Source organism: Equus quagga, chromosome 1 (assembly GCF_021613505.1).
Source record: "Equus quagga isolate Etosha38 chromosome 1, UCLA_HA_Equagga_1.0, whole genome shotgun sequence".
Lineage (NCBI taxonomy): Eukaryota > Metazoa > Chordata > Mammalia > Perissodactyla > Equidae > Equus > Equus quagga.
In genome coordinates this window covers 171,374,728-171,386,788 of record NC_060267.1, presented here as the reverse complement: position 1 = coordinate 171,386,788, position 12,061 = coordinate 171,374,728, and the positions used below count along the sequence as shown (strand labels likewise).

The 12,061-nt window shown below is 51.8% G+C and overlaps 1 protein-coding gene across 1 annotated transcript; it reads right to left on the bottom strand.

Moving 5' to 3' along the window:
* Positions 1 to 217: 217 nt before the first annotated feature.
* SOX14 (SRY-box transcription factor 14) lies at positions 218 to 940 on the bottom strand. Its single transcript, XM_046655692.1, has one exon. The coding sequence runs from the start codon at positions 938 to 940 to the stop codon at positions 218 to 220; it is 723 nt and encodes a 240-aa protein (XP_046511648.1).
* Between the last annotated feature and the right edge of the window lie 11,121 nt (positions 941 to 12,061).

The following is a 12,061-nucleotide window of genomic DNA, read 5'->3' as shown; positions in this document are numbered from 1 at the left end:
TGTCATAACGTTCACAAGTTTCTGGCACCTGTCTGCGCCTTGGGTCCGGGAGGACGCCCCTACCATCCCCCTGGAAGAGAGAAGCAGAGTCTGGGGTAGGGTAGGGGGCGGCGGCAGGGCTGACCCCGAGGCGTCTGCAGGCCCCGGCTAGGCGCAGAGGTCAGGGTGCAGACCCCGCTTCCAGGCCGCCCTCCAGGTCTGGCGGCCGGGCTGGGGGTTACATGGCCGTGGCGTGGGCTGACGAATAAGGGTCTATGCCAGTCTTGGTCATGCCCGGGAAGAGGATGTAGGCGACGGGGGGCTGCAGGGTGGAGGCAGACCAGGCGGTACAGTTACAGGGCACCACGTAGCCCGGGTTGGTGGGGGACGGGTGCGTGTGCGTGTGCTGGCTGGGGCAGCTCAGGCTGCCGAAGGCGCCGTTCTGGTAGCCCAGGGTGGACGCGTAGGGCAGCGCGCCGGTGGCCAAGGTGTGGGGCACTTCACCCATCTTCTGGATGGCGCTCGAGCTAAACTGCGCGGGGTCCAGCAGGGAGTAGGGCGCCGAGGCGGGCGGCAAGAAGGCCCGGGCTTTCTCGGGCGCGCTCAGGAGGCCGTCGGAGGCCCCCACGGGCAAGCCGGCCGCCTTGAGCGGGTCCGTGTCGCCCAGGTAGGGCAGGGGGAAGACATACCTGTCCTTCTTGAGCAGGTTCTTGGGTTTGCGCCGCGGCCGGTACTTGTAGTCAGGATGCTCCTTCATGTGCTGGGCGCGTAGCCTCTTGGCCTCGTCGATGTATGGCCGCTTCTCTGCCTCGGACAGAAGCTTCCATTCGGCGCCTAGGCGTTTGCTGATCTCTGAGTTGTGCATCTTGGGGTTTTCCTGGGCCATCTTGCGCCGCTGGCCTCGGGACCATACCATGAAGGCGTTCATGGGTCGCTTGATGTGGTCTGAAGGTTTGGACATGGTCCCGGAGGCTAGGCGGGTGGGGGTGGGGAGTGCAGGGGCTCTGCAGGCGAGCTCGGGCGCGGTTGTCTGTCTGCCTGTGCGTCCGTCCTGAGCTGGGGGCTCTGCGCTCCCCTCGCCTCCGCACTGCTGAGGGGAAGCCCGAGAGAAGCGCTAACCCCTCAAAGTTCAGCTGATCATGCCAGTCTCGGCACCCAGGCAGGCCCCGGGGGGCAAGTGCGGGCAGGAAGGGTGGGGGAGGAGAGGGCGGCCCGGCTCGGGGCTGCCGGCACCGGAGGCTGGGGCCCAAATCCGGGAGTCTCTGGGATTAAGTGGCCAGGTAATTTGCTGGCGGGGCCAAAAAGCTCCTCCTTCTCCCCCTCTCCACCTTCGCCTTCTCTGGTTCTCTTCTCTCCCGTGTCTACCGCCTGGGCTCCCTCCCCCTCCCGTGGCTTTCGCGGAGCTGCCTCCCTTAGCACAGCACCTGGCTGAGAATGCGGGGAGGCTGGTGAACGAGAGCCAAAAGCGGCGAAGTTCAAAGGCGAGGTGGGCCCGGGCGGCACGCACTCTGACATAAGCGCGGGGCGGCGACTCCCCAACCTGGGCGCCAATCAGCAGCAGAGAAGGCAAGGGGGCGCACCTGCCCCGCGCCGGCGGAGGAAAGGGGGAACGCGACTGGTGGGGGCGGGGTGAGGTGTGAGGGGGAGACAGAGAGGAGCGAGCAGAGCGGCCAGCTGAGGACTGGGGACTTGGCTTCCACATTATTTCTGGCACTGTCAACAAATAAAACTCTTAGTGCCTGTTTCCTTTCCCGGTTGTGCAAAGGAGAATTGGGACTTCGAATACAGAGACCCGGGGAAAGGGCAGCAAAGAGAGCGAGCCGAGGGTGCGTGTTGATAAATAGGACAGCCTCGCCACGAAATGCAAGGACAGCAGTTTCCCCCTTGTCAAAGATCCCTGGAAGAGAAAAAGAGTAGATTAAACTCAGGTGAAAAAGCGAAATAAACTTTTGGCGCCATATCTTCGGAGGTCCTTTGGCGTCTTTCTCCCGGAACGCCCACGCTGCTCCGCCTCCACCCGCGCGCCCTGGGATGCGGCGCCTGGGCGAAGCGCTGCGCCCCGGGCTAGCTCGGCCGTGCGTTCCAAGCCGATGCCGGAAGGCCTCGCGTCCGGCAGTGCAGAGTTCTCAAACCCTGGTTTGTGGACCTTGAAGAGCACCGCGACCCGCTCTTCACTTTCGTGGAGGGAGCGGGGGAAGGGATTTCCATCACGATTCCTATTTATGTTATTATTTAGTGTTTTATATCTTCAACTTTCCTTCCATATCTGTCCAAACCGGAAAGGCAGCCTGGAGGCCGGCCGGCGCGCGGCGGGGCGTGTGGGCCTTCCAGTTGCCCCTTCTGTAGCAGAGCGGAGCGTCAGGCTGTATCCGCATCCGGCGTCGGTTTGTCCCCGAGCGCCTCTTCCCACCCAGCGAGAAGGCGAGACTCGTTTCTTGCGTCAGATGAGCATTCTTCGGGTAAAGAGGACGAAATAACCCGCAGAGCCAACCTGCACGCCTGTTTCCTTTGAATAATTGCCTGCCCGATGTGAAATGCCCTTGGGGGAAATATTTATTAAATGGAAACCATTGTCCCAGGCCCAGCAAGACCTGCGTGTGTTCCAGGCTTATTGGCTTTTGCACCAGTCTCTCTCTGGGGAGGACCGACCAGAAACGCTCACCGCTCCGCGGGCTTGGAGGGGTTGACGGTGGGGGAGGTAAAAACTAGGAGGCAGCGCGAGAGAGTCTTTCTTTAGCACGTAGTGTATCAAGTTTGAGGCGAAGGCTTTGCTTTTCCTTTTTACAATTCGAAAGGCGCGTAGCCTTTCTCACCCTTAGCACACTCTTCAGAGAAGTGGTCACTACGCCCATTTTACAGTCAGGAAAGTGAGGTTGAGAAAGCCTAAGCGACTTGCCAAAAGTGGTGACACCAGGTGTGTAGGATTGAAACCCTTAATTTTTTTCCATCCCATGCGGCGCCACTCTGAGGATTAGATGGTACTGCAGCCAAACGCGCACCCCTCGACCAGACTGTTGGAGCCATCGAAACCTGCCAGGCAGATAAACTGCTCTGGAAGCGTTGATCCTCACACCCGCTCTTGATTCACTTAGGCTCTGGTCCGAAACCTGGCTTCTCTGAGCATAGACCACGCGCCAATGACGCCACCTCTGCGTGGGCTCCCGAGCAGGTGCACAGTTTTTACGTTCTTCTCGGCCTCAGCCCCGTCTCCGTCCTGCCAGCTATCCCTGTTTTCTCTGCAAGAGGTTTCATTTAGCTTGGGGTACCAGAAAGTAGACGAGCTTTTTAGTTCAGTCCTGGGAGAGTTTCCAAGAGTCGCAGGAAAGCCCTACTCACTTGAGCTCTGCGCTCAGAGCCTGCCAGGGATCTGAGGTCCATGTGCCAGGCAATTCGAGTTCCACTGGGCCATCTCGACGGTTTGGGGAAGGAATGACAGAAATGCTCATATCTGCAGAGAGGTACAGCCTCCGGCGGGGACCTGCCAACTCTCACTCTGGAACCCTCAAGGGACACCAAACCCACACACAGAGGTTTGGGGTAATGCAAACCAAACTCTTGGAAACTGCTCAAAGAGGGGAATCTGGCACAGGGTCTTAGACCCATTCTCTCTTCCCAGCCTCCAGGCTAACTCATTCCGGTTGCCCCGAGGCAATTCGGGGCACGGGCGCGCCCTCCTTCAGTTCCCATATTCCCTCCTCTTACTGTCCGTGTTCCTCTCTAAACATCTTGCGCTCTGCCCTAGTTCTGAATCCATGAGTCTGGAGTGGATTAGTACGAAGGGCGTGCAACGGTAGGGAGGCAGTTTGTGGGCAGGGCGCCGCATGACCTCCCAGGTTTCCAGAGTCCCAGGCTGCCTGGGTCCGGCTTCACTGACCCTGGCGGGAGGAGATGTGCAGCATCCTCCTGCGCGTCTTGGCCTTGAGACTTGAACTCTGCGCTTCAATGGAACTCTGGGTTGAAGGCTAGGCCCTCCTGTCTTGGCATCGAGGCGTCTTCTAGGCGAACCGCACAGTCGCACATACCACTTACACAATGTAGGTTGGCCACGGGTTCATTCAAGAATCCTTAGTGCTGGGCCCTGCGCAGGAGTTCCCGTGATCCCAGGGCCTGGCCTGGTGCTGTCTTCAGCCCATGCTTCTGCCTTCTTCCGCGGTGCCCTGTCCCTCTGAGCTCTGCTTCCCCGCCAGGCCTAGACCATGGGGCAGACGTCCTGGAGAGGTGGCTCCTGGGGAGAACCAGCAGCTTTGGTCACCGCTGGAACCGTTCTTAGCACAGAGGTCGCCTGGATGCGCCTCTCGCTTTATTCGCACCCTGAAGCTCGGGCCTTAGGCGGCCAGACCATTCTCTAGAGTGGGAGACCTCCCTGGGATGTGGCCTTTCAGCTTCCGCGTTTGCCTAGAGAATTGGCGCAGATCTTCCGCACGCGCGTCTTTACGCAGCGCAGTCACTAAGGCACGCCGCGTGCCGGCCGAAGCCTGGTATCTGGACCTCTGAGCAACAGAGATTCTGTTAGCAAACAGTCGCTGTACCGGTAGAAGTGAAGGAGAGTCCTCGAAGGTCACGACCGTATCCACTTCTCACCCCCAACCCCTTCGCGCCCTAGCAAGGTCCCAGATGCCTTCCTCTCTTTTGGCTCTGGGCCTTTGTAGGCAGCATTTCTGTTCTCCTTTCGCCCAAGTCCTTTGCGTAGCTCACGTCTCTCTCAAGGCTTCGCCTCCTCTTGGGAACCTTCTTTGATTCCCTGGCTGGGGAATCTATGCTCTCACTCTCACGCCCTCTCCATCTCGTGCCCTCTTCCTCAGCCTCGTGTAGAGCCTTGTCGCAGCCGGTGCGATCCTCCATACTTCGAGCTCCTCGAAGGCGATGGCCGCCTGCTATTCATCTTTGAGTGCCAGTTCCTCACAGCTCCGAGCGCAGAGAAGATGCTCGATAGTTTCCCTTCGCTCAGTTTCCAGCAGGCCTTTTGGGTGCGGGGACAGGACCCCAGATGCAGCCTGGTAGAGCCAAGCGCACAAGTCCGGGGCCCGCAGGCCCGCAGCCACCTGCCTAGCCTCAACGCTCTGCCCGCCCTCTAGCCACCACCCCCTCCTCTCTAGTGGGCATAAGGTCTCCGCTCCCAGGCCTCCTGGGACTGAGCGACAGGCGAGCTCGGAGAGGCAGGTGCGCAGACCACGGCTTGGAGAACGTGGTTGTGGGTTGGAAGGGAAGCGGGGAGCTTGCCACGGGGTTCACGCCCTGCAGGTTTTTGGAAAAGGCCAGGAGAGTCCTCCGCGTCCAGACGGGCCAAGGTGCTGAGCACTCGCAGGACGCCAGTCCTGCTGGCTTTCTGCTCCCCCTGGGGGATTCCGGAGAGGAACTGAGAGAAGCTCCTGGTGCCGGTTTCGGGGCCTCCGCGCCGCCGGGGCTCCAGCTCACTGCGGTGAATGTGAGCGCCAGACGCACTCGTTTAGCTACGGGAGGAGGGGGGGGGGGGGGGGGGGGGGGGGGGGACCTTAATCCGGCCTCCCCTGAGCGTCGAGATCCCAGGAGCCAACATTGAGGGTGATAAATTGCTCTTGGGAAATAATGCACTTCGGTTAAATCATAAACTTTTAATTTTTTCTTATTACCAAAAATATTTTAATATTTGTCACCCTCGTTTTTTCCTTTTACCTGTTTTCTATTTTCAAATTCGGAGACATATCCCATCTCTCGAGAGCGCCCGCGAGGACCCAAGGCTGCGGTCCCATTAAGACATTTCCTGGTAATTGCTCTGGAGTCTTCCCTCCAGGACCCAGCCCACAGCACTGGAGCGTCTTGAAATTTTGTAAAACTCCAAGTGTCCCTCGAAGCCAAGATAGCACAGAAGGGCGCGGCTTCCACCAAGGAACAATGAGAAACCGAACAAAACCGAGTCCCAGGACAGACGCCTGGAGCGCCTGCAACAGAGCGCGTTTGAGGACCCGGAGCTTAAGGACACTTCAGTCTCGACGCCCAGCGCGCAGCGCGCAGGTAAGGAGTCTTTTTGATACTTGAAACCGCCTTCACTTGAGTAGCTGGGGTCTGTTTGAAGGAGAGATCACATGATTCACCAACTTGGTGGAAGTTAAGAGAGGATTGAATAACATACACACATCCCCTAGGAATGGAAGGGGTGGCAACGGAGGTAGGGCTTGGAAATCTTATTGCTTCAGTAACTAAATGGCTATTTATTGAGCACCTACTGTGTGCGAGGCACTATGCTAGGTGCTGGGACACAGTAGTAAACAAGACCTGCAAGCCCTTCTCTCATGGTGCTTACAGCCCAATGGGAGGACAGATGAAAACCAAGAAATAAATTCCTGGAGTGACACCTGGCTCACCACCAAGTAGTTGCATCACTTTGGACAAGGTCCTTGGGTTTTATTCTGTGTGTACTGGGAAGTCATTGGAATGAGACACACCAGAATTACTTAACAACAATCCCAGCAAACACACAAAGAATATTGGTTATCAGACACTCTACTTATGGTGGAATCTTACTTCTAATTATAGGCCAGAAGCTTTATAAATGGGGAGAGTTTTACAGCCCTGGGGTCAGTTGCTTGACTATCCCTTAAAGAATAGGGCCACCCCTGCTGAATGCTTTGGACTCCTCTTCTCCCTCCTTTCCCTTCAGGGAGCTAAGGAATAAAACAAGGGATGGTCACAGCTGTTCATGATTCTGAAAACATGTCCATTGACAGAGTGGATACCAGCAGCTAGATGTGTCCCTGACTTCCTCTCCCCACTTCCCACCAAGTGGAGTTTCCTCCTTCCCCGTGGAGAGCCTCAGGCCTCTGAGTTGGCACTTTCTGGAGACACTAAGTCCACATATAGGCATCTGAATATCTCTGCCTGAGAAATATAGGATTTGTATATGAACAAATGAGGTTTCTTGGGATTAAAAAAAAATCCCAGTGGTTGTAAGAACAGGAAAGACATGCTTTATTTCTAGGAATAAAAGCCAAAAGAATGTCAACATTGTATGCCTCTGCCTCAGGTTTTATTGTGTTCAGGTGTTTCACAGGCGTTAGGGCTTCCCCACCCCCATTCTTCTAATGTAAGAATCCTTGGTCAGCTTTTATCATAAATAATACTCCTTGAGGCTCTGTGTTTGCTAATGCAATCGGCCAAGTTATTGGAGCATACATTCTCTTGCCAATTTTATCACAAATTATGCACTGCAGAGGATAAGACCAAAGTCTGGCAACAAGCCCCAATCAGGGCTCAGAATAACACTTCCTCTTTTTTGTGGCACCTGCCCCCTAACCCAACAGCAGGACATATTAGGGCACTCAGCAGTCGCAAATGGTGCTACATTAAAAAGATTTATTTTCAGATGCTTGTTGTTTCTTTAAGGCATCATTTTTACATGTTCTGAAGACCAATGACCCTTAACATTTTATTTAATAAAAAAGTCATTGAAATATTTGTTGAATGAGTTGATGGTTAAGTAGAAAGAGCTATAAAAATGGACTTCAAGACCTAGGGCTTCTAATTACTGTAAGGCCTTGGGCAAATTACTTGACTTCTCTTACTCTCAGTGTAAGAAATTACCCCAAAACTTCGTGGCTTAAAACAACACATTTATGATCTTGTCTGGGTCCTGAGCGTCAAGAATCCAGGAGCAGCTTAGCGGGGTGGTTCTGACTCAGGGTCTCTTGTGAGAATGCAGTCTGGACGTTGCTGGGGCTGCCGCCATCTGAAGACTTGACTGAGCTGGAGGATCTGCTTCCAGGCTCACTCACGTGGCTGTTGGCAGGAGGCCTCGGTTTCTTATCACATGGGCCTCTCCCTGAAGACTGCTCACAACACAGCATCTTGAATCTTCCTGTGCAAATGATCTGAGAGGGCCCAAGACAGAAGCCTGGGGCAGTGTGGGAGAGGACGACATCAGGTGTGAATACAGAGGAGGGATCTTTGGGGGCTGTCCTGGGGCCTTCCTACCACAGGCTCCACCTGGAGAACAGAGTGAGAAGCACTTTGTAGGCAGCCAAATACCTCACCTGTTCTGTTTCTGTCGGACAATATCACAGCCAGCTCTTGGCAGAATTGTGCAGAGAACTCCATTTTGTCTTCAGTTCCACCACTTCCCTCTGCCAGTGCACATTTTGCCCTGCTGGGGCTGGCTTTTGCCCTTTTTCCAGTTTCTTTAACATCTTCTCGCGCCTCACAGTTCTCATCTCCAAACAGTGTCCTATTAATTTCTGTCAGCTTCTGTGAGCTAAGATGCTCACTAATTATTAAGGTGCCAATAAAGGACTTGAGGAGCTGGATTTTAGAAGGGAACTGCTTCAGGCCAGTGTGACAGTGATGGGGACGTTATAGGCAGTGTTGCCGATGCTGTTGGGCAGGGAGCCCCTTGCGGCACCCCTGTAATGATAGCACTTCACTCTCTGCTCTTTAGCTAGTCCTGATCCTGATATCTACAGCTAAATAAAATGTGAAAATATCTGTAAGGAAAAAATTAATTAGCAATCTACTGATGAGGAGCCTGTGCATTGACTTAAAATATGCTGATCAACTTGACTTTTCCTTTTTTTGTTATTTAAATTTTATTTTACTGGAGTAAGACCTTGACTTGGTTTAGAGTCAGAGTGCTGAAGCCTGGTGAGTCTCCTGCCCCGGGCACTCCTGCTCTTCACAGCCCCCCAGAGAGCCTCTCTCCAGAGAGAATCCTTTTCCGTTCTTCGAGAAGCTCTTCACATCTCTATATTTCTAAAAAATGTGCAGACTGCCAATAATCAAGGAGTTAGTTCTCTGACCCCCCACCCCCTCTGCTTCCCCTCCTCCACCCTCCCAATGGAGTTCTATTATGGTTTTTTGGGTTGAATTAACAGCGTTTGCTTGTTATACCTATGTAAAGAGTCACAGTTGAGCCTTGTACTGTATTATGACTATTTGGTTTCCTGCTTTCTGCTAATTGCTCTATTCCCCACTTTCTTGCTTTGCTTTGTAGCTGTCCCTGATTCTCCCCAGCCTTCCCAGAGCCTCTCCCACAATTTCCCACAAGGTCAGCCATGTCAGGTAATCTGCCATTCTTTTCTCTTTCTTGGAGACACCATTTCTGGAGGTCCTTTCCTTTTGAGTTGACTTGCCTCCTTTCCGTTTCTCACATCTTCCCCTTTCTCGTTTACTTCCATGTTTAGTTAGAGTATCCTCCAGTATTTTCATCAGCTTGGAGAGATGGCATGACAATGGCATTCCTCAATGTGAGTCTCTTTAAGTCCCACTGCTCCAGTCTGGAATGGCTGCCTGGGGTCTCCCTTTATCTTCATCCAGAATATTCCCTTCACTTCTCTCCTGTATTGGAACTCCAGTTTTTGTGTCCTGTCTTCCCCTCTTCATATTTTTGGGTTGCAGGAATGTCCCGGCTTTACGTTTGCTCCTCTCCCTGGCTCTGGTCCCCTACCTTTGACTTTCTGAGCTCCTCTCTGTCTTAACTCTTGGCATTCTTTCTCCCCTGCCATCCAGGAACCAGTGCCCTCATGCTGCCCTGTGGCAGTCCTGCCCTCTGTGAAGTAGTACATGCTTCTCTATTCTTGTTAGAACTTTCCCTAAAAACATATAAAGGAACAGCTGTATCTGGAACAATCCTGGCTTAGACCTCTAAAAGAGCTGGCATCCAGAGATGTGTGGGTTAGTGGCAAGAAGGAAAGATCAGTCATGACCCAACCTGGTAAAGCCTCCTCAGCCTGGTGGTGAGTCCCAACAGGACTTGCTGGAGGAGTGGGGCAGAGGAGGGGATCTATCCTTCCTGGTCGTTACCCACAGGGATTTCACTGACCTTTGCTCGGTTGGACGAGTGAGGCAAGACATAGATTCAGAAAGTAATTTGAGAGCAGACAACCGTAGCAGGTAGCAGCCAACAATGATTGAATTCTTCTCTACACATACTATGTTCCAGGTACTATGCAAAAACTCTTTATGTATATTATTTTATTTAATGCTCAATAAGCCTAGATGGAGAAATCTGTTATTTCCCCATTTTGAATATGAGGACACTGAGGCCCAAAAACTTAGACAAGACTTGCCCAGAGTCATAGAGCTAGTAAGTGGTGGATCCAGGATTTGAACTCAGGTGTTGTCTGACTCAAGAGCCCTCATCTTGCTATCACAAGCCCCTTGGTATGACCCAGTGTGAACTTGGATGGAACCCAAGCATGGTACGAGGCAGAGGATCCTTGAGGGCTAGATCTTAACAGAAGGCTCCTTGAGCAGCTGCCTTCACGAAAGGATGGGAAGGATCGCATAGGCTGAGGGGAGGGAAAGGAAGCGGTTGAGGTGGAGAGGTGTGTGCATTGGGGCAGGTACAGAGAAGGGATGAAAGACTAGATGTGAACTGGGAAAAGGTGAAAGGTAAGGTGGACCAGATCTCAGTGGCACTGGATGCCAGAATGAAGGGGTGGCTATCTATCAGATGGGCAACCAAAATAGTACATTTCGGAGATGGGACTTCATGAAGTTCAGTATGAGAGTGTCACATGGCTGGGTGGAGATGGGAAGAATTGGAAGTTACCCTGTACTTATTTACTGTTCTTATTTATTCTGGGTAAGCGTTTGCAATGTCTCTGCTAATGCAACATTTATTTCAGTAAATTCCCCTAAATGCTTACTTTTATCAGAAAGCAGAATGCCTAGTCTGCTGATGAGGACTTATTTTGGTCTGTTATTATGGTTTTAACCTAATATATCTTGTAGAAGTTCTTTGCTAAAAATATTTTTAAGTTTGTACTTACTATGCTAGAGTGGACTGATTCCCTTATCAACTTATGTTCAAGAGCTTAATTCAGTAGGATAATTTTAGCAATGATTAGTCTTCACTATAAATCAGGGCAGTCCATTTATAATCCTTGGATTATAATTTAAAAGATAATCTGAATCCTTGTATTTCATAGTATGTTATATACACCTAGATTCTTTGTTTATTAATCTCCATAATAGCCACAAGGTTTTGAGAGAAAGAAGCCACCTTAGAATGGCATCGCAGGAGTCACTTATGTGCATGCACGTCATGGGGCCAGGACTGGTACCTAAGTCTGTCTAATCCTGCTCTACCAGACTGCCTTGCTGAAATACTTGTTTCAAGATGTCTGAACACAGGGCACATTTATTGGATATGTGAAGATGCATTTGAGCCGAGTAACTAGGTCAGATACCTTGAAGTTCTTTTGTGGTCCTGGTTGTTGGCCCAGAACCTCCTCCTCATTTATGAACAATCCTACCATGGTTCTCTGGCTTGCTGACACAAATTCTGTGATGGACACTGCTGACTGCCCAGCCAACAGTCATTTCTCCTGTTCTTTGTTAATCAGACCTTGATAGTTTTTGGTATCCAGTGACCCAGAGGCTGCTTGATTAAACCAATAATAGACTCTCCATTACCCTGCCAGTGATTGGTTTAAAGGTGGGCATGTGACCCAGTCTGGCCAATGAGCAGAGGTCTGCTGTGGGCTCTAGGAAGAGTTTTCCTTGCTTTTCAAGAAAGTTGCACAGGAGGAAATGATCCCATTTTTCTGTTTTGGGATGTTGTTGTCTGCATGTCACCACCTCACCGTTGGAACTAGGGCACCCTCCTTGGGACCATGAAGGGGAACTGGCTGAAGAAACATGACCATCAGATGAGGATGGGGAGTGGTAAAAGGGCAAGGATATAGTTTCTTGCTGATTTTGTAGAATTGCTGAATAACCAACTTTGGAATCCAACTTTGAAACTTCTTGATATGTGAGAGAATTCATCTTCCTTATTGTTTAAGTCCTTTCTGGTTAGGTTTTCTGTTGGTGCAGTCAAAAGCTCCCTGCATGACAGCAAAGCATCCCATCTCACCACCTCAGGTTTTGTCTAGACTCGGACTTAGCTGAATTTGTACAACTGTGGCTACATTTTTGCAGGTAGACGCTGGGACTCTTCTGGTATGCAATCTGAATCTTCTTATGGATTTTCTGTTCAGCTATACTCTCTTTTCACATACTTTAATGTAGTAAGATTGCGATTATTTTTACTGACCAGTTTACTTGGGTTGACATCTGCTTACTATATAAATAACCCCTGAGTTTTGCGATCCAGAAGGAATAGGAATGA